The sequence below is a fragment of the Gadus macrocephalus genome, chromosome 1 (assembly GCF_031168955.1).
Source record: "Gadus macrocephalus chromosome 1, ASM3116895v1".
NCBI classification, from domain to species: domain Eukaryota; kingdom Metazoa; phylum Chordata; class Actinopteri; order Gadiformes; family Gadidae; genus Gadus; species Gadus macrocephalus.
The window spans coordinates 6,621,594-6,644,060 of NC_082382.1; the positions used below are offsets into that span (position 1 = coordinate 6,621,594).

Genomic DNA, 22,467 nt, shown 5'->3' on the forward strand with positions numbered 1-22,467 from the left:
ATGCTCAATTCAGTTAAGACATGATACTTTGTGTCCGCCTTGTGTGGCATCTGGAGGTGTGAGCACAACCGCACCGATGTACGGCCCTGGTTAAGGCAAAACGGAGACATTTCCGGTAAATTAAGCAGCCTCGTGTGCATAAATATCGGTATATGTATGTTATTTATTTTAAAATGTTTCAGAATTTCATAATGTAACATATTGGTTTAAAAAAACGGTTTAATAGTAGTTATATTCTTTGATGTTAAACTGGAACTAGAATACAACAGATTTAAAACATGAATTAATGTTAATGTGTCATACATCCGTCATATTGCATGATTCAATAATATTTTCACAGACTTCCTCATTCAACAGGGTTGCTCACTGAAATAAACTTTATTCACAACAAATGGGTTCTTCTCATGAAAGGTGTTTCAGCCAATGGCCCACTGGGTGCGGCAACATGGTGTCTCCTGTGTTTTTACTTGCAGGACCAAACCATTCACATTCACGTATTGTTCTATTTGCCTGATAAACCATAGCAAGCCTTTGAAATTCGGCCTGTTCCTGTTTTTTCAAACAGCTAAGGGTTAATCCCACTCACACCTGGTGGTGTAATAGGACCCTTTAAGTAAAGGCCCTGCATTCACCCAGCTTTTGACTAAGAATCACTACTTAGTAGCCTCATCCCCCTCCATAACGTGTGTGTGTGTGTGTGTGTGTGTGTGTGTGTGTGTGTGTGTGTGTGTGTGTGTGTGTGTGTGTGTGTGTGTGTGTGTGTGTGTGTGTGTGTGTGTGTGTGTGTGTGTGTGTGTGGGATCCTGCTCGGAGTGAGCTCAACAGCTCCCTGTAGAAGAGGTGTGCAGCGCGCCACTGAGGACCTGAAGGAAGCCCGTCATGGCCTCGTCGTCCCGGGGCCGCTGCTTGGCCGTCACCCTCAGCCCCCGCTCCCCGCCCTCTCCTTCCCCCTCCTGGTCCTCCGCCCCCCCGGTGTACAGCAGCTCCCCCAGCACCAGGGTGGGGCCCCGCGGCGCCGGGCCCCCCCAGCGGGTGTGTGTGTACAGGTAGACCCTCCAGGGCAGGGTGTGTGGCGGGGTGAAGGCCATGGTCTGGATGTGGGATCGCTGCAGCGCCGCCTGAAGCTGTGGGGGGGGGGAGCGCTGCAGGGCGGGGGAGACCCCCATCCTCTCCTGCACGCAGACACACTCCTCCTCCTCCCTGGCACCTAGGGAGCAACAGCAGCCCGTTAGCAGGACACACACACACACACACACACACACACACACACACACACACACACACACACACACACACACACACACACACACACACACACACACACACACACACACACACACACACACACACACACACACAGGATGATGACCTGACCTGATTAGGTAATAAATAATGGCCCATTTTATGTGCACACTAGATATACGGCCGTAATGGTCGATGGCAGCGGCGGTTTTAGGCACGGGCGAACCGGGCAGCCGCCCAGGTTCGCCCCCGCTATATTTGTGGGGGGCGCGAAATTAGGTGGGGGGTGCCAAAAAAATAATAATCTTCTGCGCCCAGAGCGGTCCTTTATGAAGTACCATGTGTGGGGAATTGGCATATTGGCGTATACCGAAGCAGGGAAGAAAAAAAAATCAATCCATGACCTGGGCGAGAGAGCTCAAAGAAGTAAGTGGAAGGAGTGGCGGCGGGCTAAAGAAAGACAGAAAAGGAAAGCTGAGATTGACAACAGTGGGCCTCTAAACCCCTCCATGTACTCCTGAGAGAGAGATTCAAGATGCACTGCAAGCCAGACAGGGGTCTTCACGGTGAGGGGAATATGTGGTTAGAAATAGTGCTTGGTTTTAATTATGATAACTTGTTTAAAACATTGCTATATACACTCAGATTATTGTAGTAGCCACTAAGAAATGCACATTTGAAGGAGCCATAGTTTACAGTTTTTAGTAGTGAATTCAACCCCCCCCCCCACACACACACACACACACACACACACACACACACACACACACACACACACACATGTAATTGTACTGTGAACAGCAAGGTGAGGAAAACTTTACTGCACCATGAAGCCCTAATTGGTGACATTAGGAGGAAGAACAAGAATAGGAAGAAGTACAAGAATGGCAGAATTGAGAAAGGCTGTGGTCTTGGAAAGCACTAGGCTTTTCAAAGAAACGCAAGACCTTGTGTAAGAATGAAGACCTGAGTAATAACTCCACCAGACAAGCAAACAACACTGTTTGGTACACTGATAAATAGTCGGATGACGACAGGCTAAAAGCAAACAAAAACAATGAAGAAAATTAAAATGCAAAAATGCGATTCCACGTAGACACAATAAAAAACCTTCACAGGAAGTTTCTGTCAGAAAACAACATCAGTCAAATTTCCTGCGCCTCATTTGGCCAGCTGCAACCTTTTTGTGTTGTCCACCACTCACTTTCAGACCTCGACAAATGCCAGTGCAGGTAACATGAAAACCTGGGCTTTCTGGCAGATAAGCTTTTTCAGCTTAAGCTGATTGAATCTTCAAATTTAGAGTGCCTAACAGAACTTGTCTGCTGTGACATTGGCAGCAAGGCCTGCATGTACGGAGAATGTGACGATTGGAAAAACAGAATCGTTCCCCTCTTAAGCTCATATAATTGTGCACAGAAGGTGACCTATATGCAGTGGGCCACAGAAAACAAAGCAAAATCAAATGATGAAGAGAGCTCAGTGGCAAAAATAACAGTAAAACAAACCACTGAGAGCAGTCACGAGGAGCTTGCAGATAGGTTCCACACACACCTCACTAAGTTTAAAAGGCATCTCTTCAACATTAGGCAACAGTATGCTTACTACGTGGATTGCGCAGCTGCATGGTCATTGATGAATGCCTTATCCACATTGACTTCTCTGAGAACTTTTCTTGTAACTACAGCAATGATATTCAGTCAGTACACTTTGGATCATCCCACCAACAGGCCACGCTTCACACGCTTCCCATCTTTGTTGGTGGAACCCAAGAGCCAACCTGCTTTACCTCCATCTCACCATCCAAGAACAAGAGTCCAGCTGCCATATGGGAACATTTGAAACCTGCATTGGACTATGTGCAGACCACTCACCCAAAGGTGTCTGTTTTGCACTTCTTTAGCGTGCATGCTCAATTCAGCCGAAAGGAAACTTTTTTCTCTTCAGTACAGAGCTGGACGAGAGGAATGAGAGGAACCTGGAATTTTTTCGAATCCAGTCACGACAAAGGAGCCCCAGATGGTGTTGGTGCTGCCTTACAGAGATCAGCAGACAACCTCATTAGCCGTGGCCGGGACATCAGCAATGCTTATGAGCTCTTCAAGGCCCTCACCTAGACAGACACTTCGATCAGATTATATTTTATCGAAGATGAAGCTGTTGAGTTCACGCTCAGTTCCCAGATTCTAGAGCAGACAGCAATGTACTTTTTTATTGCAGATGACAGATTAATTATATTGAAGTCTGTGAAGAACATATGGAAATATTTTAATGTTAATGTTTGTAGTTAAGAGTGTGACTGTGTGTGATTTTAATTGTAACATTTTTTAAATGAATCCATTGAGATAGATTTTTTTATACAGCATTCAGCCTATGCTGACGTTCTTCATTTTTATTCTCATAGGACAGATCTGTTCAATCTAAATGCGATGTTACTTTTAAACATTGTTAAATATTAGCCTACATACCTAATGATATGTTTCTTTCCTCTTGTTTGTTTTTATGAATCAATTGAAGTAAATTTAAATTTGATTAAATGTTGTGTCTTTCATTCAACCCTGTTAGTGTGTTCAACCCCATTATTTGATACATTGTCATTAATTTTTTGATAATAATAACAAATATTAGATACATGTTTGTTGAACTGTATGCAAAGTTTGGAGGACAAGTAGAAAATATACACAAACCTGATCTAATGTTAGAGTATATTTTCATGATTTATGAAGACCGCTTGTACATTAAGTTGCCATATCCTACTTCACTGTCAAATTATTATTGTTTGGAATAAAATATAATATACTTACAATAAGTTAATTTACACAAGGGACAGGTGATACCAAGGCATTAGAATAATTAATTTCAATGATTCCGAAATATACTCATACAGGTATCAAATTGTCCAGTTACGGGGTTGAATTTAAAACAACCTAAGTGACAAAGAAATTCATAATAATGTTTCGGATTTCATGCCTAAGGTGGGAAAACACATTTTCTCAGAGGTTCAAATAGTCCATCAGCTGCAATGTTCAGAAACACATTTGTTTGTGGTATATTTGTCAGTAACCAGAGAACCCAAAGGGCACCGAATTCAGAGAATCACCCAAGTGAACTGACAGCTGTCTACTGAAAACATCGAATGCCGCGACTGCCTGAGTTTGTTGTTGCTGGTTTGTTGTTGCTGGTGTAAAAAGGTCAGCGGTTGGCTCTATAACCTCTTGTTGAAATGGCTCAAGCGCCACTTAGCGTAGCGGAGTCAGCCTTGCTCCGGCCATTATTAGATTGTCAGAAAAGCCATGTACACTCAAAACAAGTGACACGGTCCGTTCGAGAAGCAAAATCGGTATATGTCCTAATCCGATCTAGCTGTCCCATGTGAGTGAGTGTTTTGTGTTGTTTTTTTTAGGTGTTGAAAGATCAGCCTGCAAAATTCTAGGGCTGAACGATTTGGGAAAATAATCTAATTGCGATTATTTCTAACAATATTGCGATTTTGATTTAGTATGCGATTTGTCTTTTTCAAGTTCCTTACGTTCTGTATTATTCACGAAACAAGCAATAAATCATTCTATCGTATGACCAACACAACAAAACATATAAACTGCTCTTTCCTTCAGGCCACGCCTGTGTTGAGATGAATTGATGCATGAATCGATATAAAATCTTTATTTAACTATTGAATTGTACAAGAAAAATAAATACGAATCTTACTGATCTCCAGTCAGTAACAGTAACCAATTCTCAAAAAGATAAAATAAATGTCTGTTTGACCTATAAAACAGGTCAAACAGGACTGGCAGGTTGATCCAAGAGCGACTCCCATAAAAAAAAGGTCTGTTTGACCTATAAAACAGGTCAAACAGGACTGGCAGGTTAATCCCAGAGCGACTCACTTCCCGCACCTCATACACAATCCCACCAAGCCGGTTGGTGGACATTAGCAGCAGGCTCCTTTACCTGGCTCTCCATGCGGGCCCTGGGGGCCTCCCAGCCACAAGTGCTCAAACTGCTGGGGGCTGAGGGCCGGGGAGAGGGACAGGCCGAGCTGCCCCCCCCCAGAGCCCGGGGCTGGGGGCCCGGCGGTGGGGCCCAGGGCCAGGGGCCCAGCGGAGGGGCCGGGGAGCAGGAGGTCCACACTCTCTGCTGCTGCTGAGGAATGAGGGGGGACAGACGAGGAAGACAAGAACCACAGATACAGTGGGAGGCATTCGTTTGGGCACCAAGGCTAAAGTGGACTAAAAAGAGGAATACAAATATTATATTTTGGAAATTGATCTTAATGTCTTAAAGGGGTAGTTCGGAATTTTGGACATAGGGCCTGATTCCCAAGTGAGCATTGGTATTCTATATCACTGGAGACAGTTTTCAACACATTTCATACAGTCCTTCTAGTTGCAGAGTTCGCTCGTGCTAGGCTAGCGCAAGTCAACGGGCAATGCTAGCCTGCTATTAAAAACAGTCTTACCCACTCCACAGTACACCCGAGGTAAATCAATTATAACGCCAGACTATAGATTTAAATGTCTGTGTTGATAGAATAATGTTAGAAATAAAACTAACCTTGCATCGCATGAATCATCGAGGGACTACTCTCTCAGCAGAAGCGGAATTTTACTATGCGCTGGTTAGGTTTGTAACCGAATCACGACAGAAGAACGTAAACAGAGAAGCGTGGGACAGAAGCGCAATTGAACGACTAGGCAACATGATGGTTCAGTGTGCTTTTAGAAATTGTAGAAATAAACGGTACAGATGGGCACCACAAAGTTTCCACCAATTTCCAGTGCGAGATCCAGAAAGGACTCAACTGTGGCTTGTTGCTGCTGGCTTGGACATCAAAACACCGGCTCGTACATGTACGGTTCGTTGGATACAACAAATTCCTCATAATCGTCTTCAAAAGCAGATGCATCGCTAACTCCTCCAAACGTGGGCATATCTTGTTAATTGAATACGCTTATAGAATTCCTTCGTTCACTGTACTCTGCGTTTGTAGCAATGACAGCGGCAGGTAACCTAGGTATCAGTCCGCCGCTGCCGTAGCCTACGTACAGGAATATAAACACTGCTGCTGAGACCCCGCAATTCCCTCAAAATGCAATGCAATGCAAGGTTGGTTTTATTTCTAACATTATTCTATAAACAGACATTTAGATTTATAGTCTGTCGTTATAATTGATTTACCTCGGGTGTACTGTGGAGTGGGTAAGACTGTTTTTAATAGCAGGCTAGCATTGCCCGTTGACTTGCGCTAGCCTAGCACGAGCGAACTCTGCAACTAGAAGGACTGTATGAAATGTGTTGAAAACTGTCTCCAGTGATATAGAATACCAATGCTCACTTGGGAATCAGGCCCTATGTCCAAAATTCCGAACTACCCCTTTAATTAAACAAATGAGGAAATATCCAACCTTTAAGGACACCAATTTGCTTTGTGAATGAATAATGTATCGTAAATAAATATTTTTTTCTCCATTAAAATACAGGGTGCATAAGTATAGACAGCCCTATGATAAATTTCCATAGAGGCAGGCAGATTTTTATTTTTAAAAGCCAGTTATTTCATGGGTCCAGGATACTATGCATCCTGATAAAGTCACCTGGCCTTTGGAATTAAAACAGCCCCACAGCACCACATACCCTTCACCATACCTAGAGATTGGCACGGTTCTTTTCGGTTAGGCTAATAGCTGTTAGTTAGCCTGATGAGTGATGATTTCTCAATGCAAATCAAACCAGCTAATGGGCTGACTGAAATAAAACCATGCTAATCTCTAGGTATGGTGAAGGGTATGTGATGATGTGGGGGTATTTTAATTCCAAAGGCTAAGGGAACTTAATCAGGATGCATAGTATCCTGGACCCATGAAATAAATGGCCTTAAAAATTAAAATCTGCCTGCCTCTATGGGAATTTAATAGGGGTGTCTATACTTATGCACCATGTATTTTAATGGAGAACATTTATTTATTTACGATACATCGTTCATTCACAAAGCAAATTGGTGTCCTTAAAGGTTGGATTATTCCTAATTTGTTTAATCAAGGCATTAAGCTTAATTTCCAAAAGATGAATTGTTATTCTTCTTTTTAGTTAACTTTAGCATGGGTGCCTACCACTGTCTTAACCAAATATCAATGATTGTTGTGAAGTTTTGGCCCGTCAAATGTTAATCCGCAAACAGGCCTACAGACATGTCTTGTTGTGTTTACTAAAACACCTTATAGCAAAAGACTCCAGACAGCGGCAGGCCAACACCAGCCCCTGAAAACGTTGACAGATGTTCAGCTAGAAGCGCTGGCAGAGGCCTGCTACTGCTGCACCAGGAGGTGGTCGACCTTCACTGGTCTGCTACTGGTACCAGGAGGTGGTAGTCCTTCACTGGTCTGCTACTGGTACCAGGAGGTGGTAGTCCTTCACTGGTCTGCTACTGCTGTACCAGGAGGTGGTCGACCTTCACTGGTCTGCTACTGGTACCAGGAGGTGGTCGACCTTCACTGGTCTGCTACTGGTACCAGGAGGTGCTAGACCTTCACTGGTCTGCTACTGGTACCAGGAGGTGGTAGTCCTTCACTGGTCTGCTACTGCTGTACCAGGAGGTGGTCGACCTTCACTGGTCTGCTACTGGTACCAGGAGGTGGTCGACCTTCACTGGCCTGCTGGGTCCTGGTACATCAGCAGCAGGACCAGCCTGATGTTCATGAGCCCTGTGTTAGTCCCATGCCACCCCTCGGTGAAGAGCTGCTATCTCACCGGTCTCCTCTCGGTCCTGGCTGGGGTTCAGGGGGTCACAGAGGTCGAGGCTTGGCTCAGGGTCGAGGGCCAGGTGATAGGGGGCTGCCTGTGGGGCCGACTCGGCCCCGGCGTTGCACTGTCTCAGGGGTTCCAGCGTGTTGAAGCTGCGCGCCCATTGGCTGACGGGCTCAGCGGGCCGGCCAATCAGGACACCCAGAGATGGGTCCGACCTTCGACCTTGCAGGACCGAGCGTGTCTCCTCTATCCCACAGTGCAGCAGGCGGTAGTAGAGCAGGGCCTGGTCCCGCACGTTCATGTCTGCCTCCTCCTCTGGAAAACATGGGGATACAAAGATACAGACAGACAGTCACACCCTGCAACCAACCACACCCTACAACCAACCACACCCTACATCCAACCACACCCTACAACCAACCACACCCTACATCCAACCACACCCTACATCCAACCACACCCTACATCCAACCACACCCTGCAACCAACCACACCCTACATCCAACCACACCCTACATCCAACCGCACCCTGCCCTACAACCAGCGTTGGGGGTAACTCCCCAAAAAGTAATATCGTTATTGTAACGATGTTACTTTTTTGGGTAACGAAGCAAAGTAACGCTGTGGGGGGACGTGCGACGTCTGGCCTGCAGGGGGAGTAGGGGCAGGTTGGGAGCGCACCGGATTGGCTGGGGGGATTGGACCTGAGTGCGGGCAGGTGTCGGCACTCAGGCCAATCAGGGAGCGTTTGTACTTATGTGCCTGCTTTGTGTTGTAGTGAGGAGGAAGGTAATCCAGGAGAAAACGGACCAGAGTGATCCAGAACGGACCAAAGGGATTACTCTGAAAAGAACCTTTGTTATAGTTTAAGTATTTTTGTTGTGATTTAAAGACAATAAAACAATCTCCCGCTGAGGGACGACAACTCTGACTGCGCTCATTCCTCGGAACCCGTTACAAACGCATTACATTTAAAATATCGGTAACTACACTACTTTACTAGACGATAGTAACGCGCTTTCCTGCTTAATCCAAGCCGTGTTTGCCTGCGTGTAAAGCTCTGATCTGTTGTGGTGCGTGCATGCGTGCTGCCTCTGTGTCTGCAGCGCCTGCTTGCCTCGGCACGTTGCCATAGCGATAGATTTGAGTGACGTAGCTGCTTGTGCGAAGGAGTGTTCAAGTGATGGAGCGCAGAAGCAGGTGACACAGAAAGATAGGCTGGTTGCAGGGTTCATTGTAGAAGACATGCTTCCCCTGTCGACTATTGAATCACCCAGATTTATAAAAAAATACTAGATAAGATACCTGCGACTCGCAAGCCAACATCCGACGGGAAAACATTTTCCCATTTCCTGTTATACCGACATGGAATCGAAGCTCAAAATAATTTTTGAGTCCTCTCTGGATCATGTGTCGACCCCCGCAGACATTTGGTCCGCCAACAACAAAAGTTACTTAGGAATGAATGACGTTGCACTGGATAGACAGCATTACTTTAAAACTTGAGAGGGCTGCTCTTGCCTGCAAGAGGGTGAGAGGAAGACAAACTTACGATGTCATAGCTTGCGAAATAGATCGGTTTCATTCAGCCTTTGGACCACGTAAAGTAACAGCATGTGTCACTGCCGCTTAATTGCATTTCTGTTTTAATTGTATGGGATAAAGTGACCTTTTTATATTTTTTATTGACCACGTCATTTTTGTTCTCATGTTTCCCAAAGCCTGTGTTTTGAAACTTGTGTGTTGCTACAGATTGACCTCACCATAGCCTACTTTATCCTGTTGTTTGTGCATTTCTTTGTGCAGACAGGGATATTGTTCTTTCATATGGTTTTATATGCTATTTTGTATAGATTTATACAATAAACACCAAGTGACGATAGGGCTATGATGTTTGTCCATGTATCTACAGTAAATTAAGAAACCGGAAAGTAAAGTAATAAGTAGTGAAGTTACTTTTGAAATGCAGTAATGCAGTAAGTAAAGTAATCTCATTACAATTTACAGAAGTAACTAGTAATAAGTAACTAATTACTTTTTTTGAGTAACTTCCCCAACACTGCCTACAGCCAACCACAACCTGCTACCAACCACACCCTACAGGGGCCTACAGATCGCCAAGAATCAATAAAACAGCCAATTGGCCAACCCCTTCGGCAGAAAATAAGACTAATGCCAACTACACAGTTGCGTGAACATACTGTGCTTGCGCGAGATGCAATAAGTCACCTTACATCGGCTGGCGGCAGTCTCGTGGCGCTAGTCCGCCCCTCCACAGCGCGCTGATTCGCTGGTTGTGTGCTAGCAGCGATATCAAAGATCACCGCTAGCCACTGCCTCATCCCCAGGATGATTCGATACGGCAGATTCAGCCTCTTTACGAGCAGCTTCAGCAAATCAAATGGGAACGTGGATCAGGGGAAACCTCTGAGCATTAGCAAGAAGTGGGAGGCAAACAGCTGAAAACAGCCTGTAGGGACCCAGCCCCTGTAGGGACCCAGCCCCTGTCGGGACGGTACCTATGCAGTAGTGCAGCAGTCTCCCCAGGGTGTCCTGTGTCTCAGCGGGCCGGCACAGGAACACCCGCATGGTGGCGGTGAGCAGCTCCGTCTTCACGCCCGCCGCCATCTCGCTCCTCACCTGCTCCACGAAGGCCTCCAGCACGTAGGGGGCGCTGGAGACACGGTCCCCGTGCACACCCAGCAGCCACAGCAAGGCCTGCCTGCCCTGGAGGAGGAGGAAGAGGAGGGGGAGGAGGAGGAAGGAGAGGAGGAGAGCGATTAGTGATAGAGTGTTGGTCAGGGCACAAGAGAGCAGGAGAGCAACCATTCCCACATCAGGAGCCCACTTATGCACTTCTACAATTCTCACTTGTAAGTGGCTTTTGATAACAGGTCTACTAAATGACTTAATCTAAATGTAATGTCAGGCAAGTAGAAAAGGGAAGCAGGTGTCATTGGTTAATTTGATCATATGTTCTGGTTGAAGAACCCGGCATGCATCATTTTGACTTTTTGAAATCATTCAAGGAAATCAAATGTATGAAAACGCTTCGTTGCCTCGACACCCACCTGGCTGTCCTGAAGCGCGTCCTCACAGCCTTCCAGAGCCTCACACACAGACTCACTGCACTGGGGACACACCCACACCAGGTCCCTCATGGTCTGCACCACCACTGGAGAGGAAACCAAACACACACAGAGTCACTGGGGACACACCCACACAAGGGCCCTCCCTCATGGTCTGAGCACCACTGGAGAGAGGAGTGTGTGGATGATGGCTGGTTGAAGCAGCCTCACATGGCCGAGTCTGAGTGGACTCTGAGGCTGGCTGGGGGCTGAACACATGTTGTAGACTGGTCAATGGGCCCAGGTTAAACCAGCCATCTCCACACGCAAAGATGTCACCTGGGTGGATTAAATCTCCTAACCTTTATGCCACCTTTCCGTAACCTTTGTGGAAAACTTAATCGGGATTAAAAAGGTGCTTCCTTTCGAGCATAGGAAAAGACAGCACTGCTTAAAATGAATTTGACTCCACTTTTCCTAACCAACGTCAATGCGAAACTCAAATTGTCCGAAGATAGACTGCAACAAGCGCTCTTCCGATCCATGCGTTCTTGTCGTATTGATTTCAATTAGGTTGTGGCCAACATTGAGAAACACACACAACGGGAATATTTTAGGCCACTTGAATCCCAATTCACATGTGAAAAAAGAGGCTAAACTTATGTTGATGTTGAAATCAACTGCCCCCAGTAGTCTTTCTTAAATGTGAAGTTGGCCTTTTCTTTTCTTCTCTGCTTTACCACGTCTCTCATGCGTCTTGGTGGAGAGTCGGTAAACTTTGTCGGTGGCCTGTTGCTTTAAATACTGCCGCCGTAAAGGATTATGGCTTACAAATATCTCCTTTCCTTTCGTAAAGGTTGGTCAGGAGTAACCTATGCTAAAGATGGGTTAGAGGTTGCATTGAGGCAACCCTCCGAAGAATTCGAACAACCTTTCCTCTAAGTATTTCCGGGTCAACTTGTTCGGAAAGGAAATTTACTAAGCAAAAAACTTGAGTGTGATTACAAGCCGTTCTGAAAATCTGCCTCTTCTGACATCACAAGTTGGCATGTCCACCTAGATGTACCCTGGAATGATCAGTCTACCAGCCTACCCAGTGGACTGTAGCAACCGTTGCTCATCTATCCGTCATACATCTAGGTAGACACACCCACTAGTGATGTCAGAAGAGGCAGATTTTGAAAACGGCTTGTAACGGCTAATAAGTCACACCTGGAGGCATGATATGTCACCTTTAAGTCATGTTCAACAGGAGATTTCAAAGGTTTCAATTGGCCTTAGAAAAGGAACAGATAAAAGGTGGCGTCTGACGGCTCCAGAAGCCATTAAGAAGCTCTTTCTTACAACGTGATCAAGGGTACAAATCCTGACACCTATACTTGGCAGCAAACCCAGAACTAGATATTTGCTTCGATTAAACTGCTTTCCATTCCAAGCCTCTTTATGTCCTTCAGTAGTGCAGACATGCAGTGGGCGGAAACGAAGAACACTATCATTAACAACAAGAGGAAGGGCTTAAAGTTCAATCAATAAACTTTAATGTCATTGCACATGTTACAGAGCAACGAAAAAGACCAGTTACATTCCGTCCAAGAAACATAAAAGACAGTTTGGGGAGACAGGACGGAGAGACTGTCAGGCGCTCGTTAGATAAGAAACATGCGGCCCGCGTTAGATAAGAAAATTAAAAAAGCTAAACAAGAGGGTGACGAGGGGAAAAAAAGTCAATACCCCAAACTATGCTTCTTTAAGGGGGGCACAGTGTAGGGATTAGCAAAAAACACATAAGCAACATATCAAAAACATCACAAACACATGTGGGAGGGGGAAAGGGTGTTGGGGAGGGGAGGTGTCACAGCTCAGACCCCGGGAGGAGGATGCGGCCAACGGGCGCATCGCATCACTCACGGCATACTATACTGCAACGAGGGAGTCCAGTAGGTAATAAGTAGTCCAGTAGGCGGTGAGTCCAGGGGGTGTGTGTGTGTTATCTGTCTTGTGTGTGTGTGTGTGTGAGCCCAAGGACTCCATCTCCACCCAGACTCAACAGTGTCTCTCCCGTCTGATGCTTGTGACGAGGACACGGCCGTCGCCGTGGAGACGACCACGAAGAGTTCCGAACCAGAGACAAAGTTCACGGGAGGTGGAGGATGGGGGGGCAGGGCATCTGTCTGCATCACAACCAGGGGAGGGGAGAGATATCAGCCTTCCAAGGCCGAAGTGGGGGAGCCGAATAAAGGTAACGATTGCTTTGGGTCAGGCCGACTAAAGTTAGGAACTAAAATGGTTTCATTGTCAAAAGAAAGCCCACTTACTGCCGCAAGGATGTTTGATAGTAAGTGGCATACTCTCTTAAAGGATCGTCATTAGGTCTAAAGCGACCCGTTCTGGAAAAATAACATTGCACTTTTTCTATAGGATTGGGATGCAAGCACGTGGCAGCCCATATTTAGACGGTTGTTCTGAATTGAGAACCAACCCTGTCATTGACAGAGAGGCTGACTCCGACCTCATGGACTTCAGTGATTATTAGGTCCATTCTGAATTGTAATTCAGTTGAAGATGAGCTGTTTGAAATGTTCAGCGGAACAACCCGGAGCATGCTACAACATGCTACAACCCTACATTACGATTTGGATTCCCAATTACAGTTTCTGACCGAATGTTTATTGTACGACAAGGAAAAACGTGGAGAAAACTGAAACGGCGAGCTCTGATAATGATGGAAGTTTGGAAGAGGAGCTCTGCGCTCGTATGAGGTCATAAATGGCCAATCAGATATTTATAAGACTTGATTCACCCTTCCGGATCAGGGTTCGGAAGACACAAGAGAAATCGCTCAATTCTGGTGTTAGAAGTGCGGTGGTAGAAGTGGCTCGTTCTAAAGTAGCCGACAGAAGTAATGTCATCTTACAGAGGAAGCCTTCTAGTTTGTGGATAAATCAGTACAACCCCGATTCACTGACGTCCAATAGGTCACAACCCATAGTCATGTGTTATTATAGTATCTTTATTTCAGAGGCAGAGCGAGCCATTGGTCTACTCTTAGGTCAAGCTCATAAAGAAGCTTCCCTTGGCAACACTAGTGCTCAGGTAGCCATGAGAAAATTGGGTGTGCTGACCTCACTCACAGAGAAGAGTCTGTGTATGGAACCATTGGCATTTAAACCAATGCTCCTGTAAGGAAGGCTTCCTCTCTGTATCAGGTACGGCTGTGGGATATGATGCACATCGGGAGACGAGAGGGAATGTCCATCGATAGATATTTCCCTCCATCGTTACTATCTTTATTTTACGGCAGCATTTGGCGTCATTCTGACGCTGCTTAACGTTCGCCACATGGGCGCGACAGAAACACAAACAAACATTCACAGGGACACAATGTAGGCTGTAGAGCAGGTAAGACCGTCACCAGTTAATGTTATCACCAATAGCCCGCGCTCAGTCGGAGACAGAGAGTAAGCGAGCTGAAAAACGTTTGAAATAAAAGCTAGCGTGCGGTAATCTGAAGCTCCTTCTGGACAGAGAGGCGCCTTTCATGTACAAAATCGCTCATTATAACGCTGATACACAACAACGGTACTAAAAAAGTATCACAAAGTTGCCGTCAGTTGTAAATCATTCCTAGAATACCATTGTTCAAATTATTTTCAAAATGATGTGCACAGGACGGTTTGGCGCAGCCACACGCATTTTCTTCAGAACATTCACATGCGTCTTCTGCAGACGTCATGCAACTCTGCTTGACGCCTTCTGCGAAATGTCAAGTTAGTGTGGTGCCAAGGCAAGCCACACTATTGCTATCATGTGCCTTTTTATAATTTTCCTTATTTTTCCTCCCCTTTTGCCGTAATTATCTACTGTGGCAGATTTCAAAGGATTGACAACAAACAACAAGGTTGTACGATATCGGCTGGCAGAATTTCAGTGTTCGCCGTTAACTTCGTGGGGATTTCATCTCCTCTTTTTATCTGGTGCCGATGGGATCTGGCATCTTTGGTTCTGCGAGTCTCCATTTGCACGATGGAGGTGGAGGACTCCAGACCATGTGAGTCAGTATTTAAAGATGGTCAAGCTGTGGATCGGTCTTAACATCTTTTCTTTCTTTCCTTGGGCAATCAGGACACAACACTCGTAAAAACGTGCGTGCGTGCGTGCGTGTTACCAGAGGTGATGTGTTCTTGTTTCAGCCCCAGCAGACCGGTCAGGATCTCCAAGCATTGGTCGCTGTAGCTTCGCCCGATTCGGCCTGAACACCATGACAGACAAATAAAAACAATAAGGCAAGGCAAGGCAACTTTATTTATGCAGCACTTTTCATACACAAGGCAGACTCAAAGTGCTTCACATGTAAACATTATCATACAATAAAATAAAATAATAGATAAGTAAAAGGACAAAACATAAATAAGAAGGACAAAACAGAGCAGATGAACGAGGAGACACACTATTCAAAAGGCCGGGGACAGTCCAAACTGCGGACATAGTGGTTCAGAGAGTACACTCAAATGACTGATTAGACAGGCTTGTTAAATCTTTGACGCAAGGCAACATTCACCGGTTCCCCTGGGACAGACCACATATCCAATATGAAGTCATAACTATGACTTCTTTAGGTCCTGCTTCATGGCGCGACACTGATACCGTGTACCGCCATAAAGCAGGACTTAAAGAAGTCATAAATATGAACTAGGGAGGTAGTCCTTCTTAGGCCTACCTCCCTAGTTCAAAGTCCTTCTGCCCCAGATAAGGCGTCTACGCGGAGGGGTGTTTACCGATGGCAGAGATAGCGGCCTGGGACGTGTCGGGGCTGACGTCGGTGCAGTAGCCCTTCAGCTCGTCCAGCACAAAGCCCACGTTGTCGTCGTTCACCAGCTCCACCAGGACCTACAGCCCGTGGAAGCAGCCCCGGGTTAGATCCTCACACCCAACCTCTTGCTTTCTCTTTGCTCTGTGGAGGCATGAGCCATTCACACATCTGTTCACTTGACAGCCGGGCTTGCGTTGGCCTTGGCTTCTGGTTGTTTGGTTGTAGCAAGCAAGAATTCCAGTGAAACTCTGATGTGCCTTGTTAAAAGAAATCTCACCTTATATCTGGGTGTGACTGTGAGAGCAGAAGTGAACAGTTATTAAAAGTTTAAAGTCCCTCAGCATCATAAAGAGCCTACAGTGTCAAAATTGTGCGCTCAGATTATTGCCTCCTTTCAATCGGGATGTATGACAAGACGGTGTATTTAAGAGCTCAGGTGACCAGTTATCTGTCTATTTTTGTGCTCCTACTCAACAAAACACCACGTGAAGGGAGATCTTGTTTAAGGGGGAAGGATGACAAGAGGAAGCCTGAGGCGCGTTCACCTGCATCTTCCTCTGTTTGATGTAGGCCGGCTCGGCGTAGCCGCAGAAGAAGCGTTTGTAGTGCTCGCCCATCAGCCCGGGCAGCGACCGCAGCAGCAGCTGGAACGACACGGATATGGATATATGAATTGATATTTGATATTTAATATTGCCGTTTGATTTTCTACTACTTAAATGAAAAGGCCTCTGTATAAAAATGCTCCTTGCACCTAGAGACCGGTCCGTTCCTGTCTCCATTGAAAAGGTGGAAGTTAGTTTGTGCATTGCCTTTCCAGCCAAGTGGTAATATACTGCAGTAAATCTCCAGAACCCAATCTCTGATGCAAAATTGGACTTCAGGTAGACTTTGGTCTGTAGGACGCAATTCATTTGCAAAGCAAATGTGTTCAAACGAACACAACACTCTAAATTGATTGAGGACCATGGCAGGCTGTCTCTGTTCCTCTTTTTATTTGCATCTTAGCATCAACAGAAGCAAAACACACTTTCCATAGAACTCCATTCTGTCCATTCACAGGGACACAATGTAGGCTGTAGAGCAGGTAAGACCGTCACCAGTTAATGTTATCACCAATAGCCCGCGCTCGTGGGGCCTCATTTATCAACCGTACTTACGCACAGATTTGTGAGTACCAACACCACGCAAAAGTACGGAATTGACCAAAATGAACATTTACTTAGGAATGTGTGTAAATATAAGCACAGCTCTGGCCATGCAGACGAACAAAATCTAGTGGTAGAATAGCGATATTACAATCAAAAAGCAAAGCATTTAAGAGTGTCAATGTATGCATTGAGCAATCACACTCCACATGTCCCGCGTTTCCTTTAATTAGAAAAAATTCAATTAGTCCTTTGTCTAATTTTAAAAACACAAATTGGTGTCACACCGTTATAAAAGACAGCTGTGAAAAAGGTTTGAAATGTAGTGCAATGGCTTATCGCGCGTTTTGGGAAGACTTGTCAAACCGTGCGTTGCGTTAAGTTTAACGTCAAAAAATTTTTTTTGAACTTCAGATCGTTTTCTCTCTTCTGACCCAACTGAATAAACTGCATCACTTTTTCCCATGCATCTTCCTTTTATTCTTAATGCCTCCTGCACTAAGTGAACCAAAAAGTAACTTTTGGTTTAATCAACTTCGTTTACGAGCGTTTCCATTTTAGCGTCAGAGAACTTTATTTTCTTCGTTCTCTTTGCCATTAAAGCGGTGAGGGGGAGAACACATTCACACGGTTGTTAAAGGGATGCGTTGTGACCTCATCCTCAAACCTCTTATCTGGGGTCGGGTCGCGGGGGACAGCCGCTTCAGCAGGGGGCCCCGGCCTTCCCTTTGCTTAGTAAGGAAAGGGAAGTCTGTGACCATGTATGGTTAATGGGATGCGTTTCTGAATACAAATGGTCTGAGCGTGAACGCACATGGTACTTTAGAACGTGTGGGATTTATCAAGGTTCATTACTGACTGATGTGCGTACGTTTGATACGTTTTTTTGTACTTGAGCACATCCTAAATTTCATTCAGAAGATTCCATTTAGAGCCTTCTCTACGCACGGTGGATAAATGAGGCCCCAGGTGTGAGCCCACATGCTGGACTAGTAACCACACATTCAGACACAATTTGACAGTGAATTAATTGTGTGTCTACCGTCCCTCCTGTCACCAGGAGGGCGGCGCCCTGAGCTGGGCTCGTTTACCTGGACGTGACACAGGGCGGTGAACTTCATCTCTGGGGACGCACTGCCGCAGGCGGCCAGCAGGGGGCCCTGCGCCCGCCGCAGGGCGGCCAGGCTGACGGCCGGAAGGCCCCGGCAGCACAGGCTGAGGAAGAGGCCCAGCGTGGCGGCCGTGACGGGCACGCTGGGGCTGAGCAGGCAGGGGTCCAGCAGGGACAGGATGTCAAAGAGCTCCTCCTCGGAGTGGGGCCGGTAGCGCTGCAGCACGCCGAGCACCTCACACTGGCCCCACACGTCACACTCCTTCAGCCTGGAGGGGAGAGCTCACATCGGTCAGCAGGAGACGGCCGGGAACAAGACCCTCCTAGCTGTGTCCGCTCAGAGCCCCACCTGTTGAGGAGGTGGTGTGCGATGGCTTTGTTCACGGCCACGCCCCCTTCCTCCTTCAGGATCTCCTCCAGCGCCCGCAGACAGTTGACCATCACCACCGGGTCGTTGTCCCTCAGCATGCCGTACAGCTCGTTGACCACCGCAGCGTCTGGGAGACACCGGGCAGCGGGCATTGGAGTCGCACACACCAGGCATTAGACAGGCACGCACACACCAGGCATTAGACAGGCGCACACCAGGCGTTAGACAGGCGCACACCAGGCGTTAGACAGGCACGCACACACCAGGCATTAGACAGGCACGCACACACCAGGCGTTAGACAGGCACGCACACACCAGGCGTTAGACAGGCACGCACACACCAGGCGTTAGACAGGCGCACACCAGGCGTTAGACAGGCACGCACACACCAGGCGTTAGACGCGCGCACACCAGGCGTTAGACAGGCGCACACCAGGCGTTAGACAGGCACACACCAGGCGTTAGACACGCACACACCAGGCGTTAGACACGCACACACCAGGCGTTAGACACCCATACATCGGGAGTTAGACACGCACCAGGCGTTAGAAACCTATACACCAGGTATTACACACGCACGCACCAGGCGTTAGACAATGCAAGCCTGCATGTCTAACACAATTAAAACACTAAAAAAAATATTGAGTAATTTGAGTTGTCCTCCAGCTACGGCTAGTTAACGTGTTCTGTGGATCATCTGAACTCTCCTAAAGTCTCCGGGCTCTTCCTCCTGGAACAGTATGGATTCGAGCCAAGGTACCGCAACAACATGAAAACTAACTCCAGAAAATCTTGTGGTGTAAGGATTAATTTATATACAAACTTAAATTATTTATCTGACATAAAACTTCAACTCCTAAACTGCTGCGACAATAATCTGTTGATCTTTCGGGCTGCTAATTACAGCATAGTACGGGTCACTATGTCCGGGACATACATTAGAGCATTATCTTCATCTTCACATGTATCTGTGTCCCATCCCCTCCCCCCCTCCTCCTCACCTATGTCGGCGTGGGGCTGGAGGCTGTGGAGTTTGGCCCAGCCCAGCACGGCCACCCGCCGAACGCAGGCCGCCCGGTCCCTCAGCCCCGCCGTCAGGGGCTGCTGCACGTACTCCACCAGGCTGGGCAACCTGGGGACACAGGCCCTCATCAGACACGGTGCTCAGGACCGCGGCGACAGCACGATTCTGCATTCATTCTCTCACTGGCATTGCATTTCGTCAGCACTAATTCATCCTGATCTCGAAAGATTTAAAGGAGCACAATATTGTTCATTTAAACATAATATCATTCAAACAGAGTGGCTCGGGTTGTAGTCATTAATGGAGTAATAGCTAGAGTATGTACATAATATGACCAGACAGCTCAGAGCTGCTGTTAATTAGGCAGTGGCTCCCCTCGTCTGTTTCAGACCAGCTTACTCAATAGCCCCCCACGCTGGTCTGAGCTGGAATGACACCATCAACTATCGCAGCTGCCTGGATATGAAGGCTTTGTTCAATTTGTCGAGCAAGATAACCAGACAAGCTCACATTCATGGCTGACGTTTAACTTATTACGAATATTCTATTTTCCAAAAACTAAATGTAGCTTGACCTCTGATTTTCTTGTTTATGCTGTCAGTATCTGCCCATTCTGTTATCTACTGCCCCCCTAACCCTCCCTGGAAGGAGCGATCTCTCTTCTTATGTTCCTGCTATGTTCTTATGAGGTGGGTCATGTTCTCAGGGCCAGGCTAGACACCAAAGGGTTGGTCATGTCCTACCTGAGGTGGGTCATGTTCTCAGGGCCAGGCTAGACACCACAGGGTTGGTCATGTCCTACCTGAGGTTGGTCATGTTCTCAGGGCCAGGCTAGACACCACAGGGTTGGTCATGTCCTACCTGAGGTTGGTCATGTTCTCAGGGCCAGGCTAGACACCATGGGGTTGGTCATGTCCTACCTGAGGTTGGTCATGTTCCTCAGGGCCAGGCTGCGGACCATGGGGTTGGGGTCTTGGCAGTCCTTCCTCAGCGTGTTGATGACCAGCAGGGACAGCTCTGGGTTGAGGCTGGCATAGGAACACAAGAACACGTACACCAGCTTCTTCTGGACCACGTCCGTCGTGGCGCACGCCTTCACCATCTCACTGAACAGACCTGCCACGTCCACGCCCTGCGACATCACCCTGAGGGGGTCGCATGAACAAATGGAGGGAGAGAGATGAACATTAAAGGGGAGATCGTTTCACCACCAGGTGTGAGTGTCATTAGCCATTGCAAGCCGTATGGAAAATCGGCCTCTTCTGTCATCAAAAGTGGGCGTGTCTACTAGGGGTGTAACGGTACACGTATTTGTACCGAACCGTCACGGTACAGGTACTTCGGAGCGGTTACAGAGGTGTACCGCGGTACGTAAATGTGGCGTACATAGCGGGCAACGATCGTCGAATAGTCTGAGTCACGTAGAACATCGAATAATAAATGTGACTATCGTTATTTATTACACGGCTCTTCTCAATGCTGTTGAACGCTCCGTTGACTTGCATGGGACTTCACAACTTGAGGGTCTAGCTGCCTAAGCCCACGTTGAAATAATTTTGATGTTGAATGTTGATGGCGCAGTTGTTGAAATAAACAGATTGATTTCATACAAATCATAAAAGCCTCTCCCTGTGTCATTGTGTGTGCGCGTGTATCCGAGGTGCGTGCGGGGGTTCTTGATTGAGCGATTTTCGAATATTATTCGAATACTTCTCAGCGAATATCGAATAGCATTTTTGCCAGAAATGCACATCCCTAGCACACGCATTTCAAAAGGCACCATCCAGGTGTTACTATCACTGCTGCTGTGGAAAAAAAAACGAGCTGTTCAAACCCAGCTCACACTATTTCAACAAGCCCTGTCTGGGAATTCAGAAATGCAACTGCCTTACCCAAGTTTATTGGTGTTTTCATTGCTGCTGATCTACGGCCATTCTCCGTTGTTGACAAACAAGCAGTTTTTTTTTATTTTCCCCTTACCGTACCATGACTTAAAAACCAAGGTACGTACCGAACCGTGACTTTTGTGTACCGTTACACCCCTAGTGTCTACATAGATGTGTGCTGGATAGATCAGTCTACACACATTCCCAGTGGACTGTTGTAAATGTTGCAATGCACATCATCCGCCATACATCTAGGTGGACACGGCTTGTGATGTCAGAAGAGGCGGAATTTCAAAACGGCTTGTAATGGCTAATTAGACTCACATCTGGTGGTATGATATGTCATCTTTAAACAGAATGCAACACGGACACATTCACCCTTCTTACAAGTCATATTGATATAACAAGTGATACACATGTCTATGAGACTTTAATGAACCCTTTACTGAAGATGAGGCCAGCTCCAACACTGACTGAATCTCCTAAATGACAACAAGGAGAAGTGTTCCCCAGGTCACCTGCTGACCCTGAGCAAGGTGGACCTGTGGCGGGGGGGTCTTCCTGGACACTCACCTGATGACCCTGAGCACGGTGGACCTGTGGCGGAGGGGGTCTCCCTGGACGTGGGGGTTGGACAGGGCTCTCCTCAGCTCCTTCACCGTCTCCTCGCCACACAGGTACGGCATGACCGCTGCTTCCATCAAAGGGGTTGTTTCATATGTCAGTCCTTAGTATAACATTTAATGAAAAACAAAGATACACAACATACCTCCCCGAACCACACCAACACATTGCTAACCGAAGACACCACAAACATTAGTTTTGTTTTCAGACCACACAGAATATAAAGTCGAACTAAACACTAACGGTCTGTGTGCAATCAAGAACAGTTTTATAGCTTCAATAAACTCTAAATGTACTTCATACATCAGTGATCCTTATGCCTTGATTGTAAACATTATCGTTCCGTATACATCCACCGGCTCTTCTGGTCAGAGGTAATAATAACAGCCGAGCTACAGCTCGGGTTCCGGGTTTGATTCACACTGTCGCCCTCTCGT

The 22,467-nt window shown here is 46.7% G+C and overlaps 1 protein-coding gene across 4 annotated transcripts; it reads right to left on the reverse strand.

Annotated features, from left to right (window-relative positions):
* Nucleotides 1–342: 342 nt before the first annotated feature.
* On the reverse strand, nt 343–22,456 carry ap4b1 (adaptor related protein complex 4 subunit beta 1). 4 transcript variants are annotated; one of them, XM_060055454.1, is made up of 14 exons: nt 22,334–22,456; nt 21,980–22,097; nt 20,441–20,665; nt 19,498–19,628; nt 18,476–18,623; nt 18,107–18,395; nt 16,413–16,511; nt 15,833–15,944; nt 15,223–15,306; nt 11,061–11,164; nt 10,509–10,716; nt 7,993–8,304; nt 5,197–5,385; nt 343–1,207 (listed from the first exon to the last, which is right to left on the reverse strand). In XM_060055454.1, the coding sequence occupies exons 2-14, from the start codon at nt 22,090–22,092 to the stop codon at nt 819–821; spliced, it is 2,403 nt and encodes an 800-aa protein (XP_059911437.1). In that variant the 5' UTR covers nt 22,093–22,097; nt 22,334–22,456; the 3' UTR covers nt 343–818. The 4 variants fall into 4 exon arrangements, 3 of the variants coding, with proteins under 3 accessions (XP_059911437.1, XP_059911427.1, XP_059911448.1); XM_060055444.1 differs by having other exon boundaries at nt 5,197–5,388; XR_009526398.1 differs by lacking the exon at nt 343–1,207 and adding an exon at nt 4,891–4,999 and having other exon boundaries at nt 5,072–5,388; nt 22,334–22,455.
* Between the last annotated feature and the right edge of the window lie 11 nt (nt 22,457–22,467).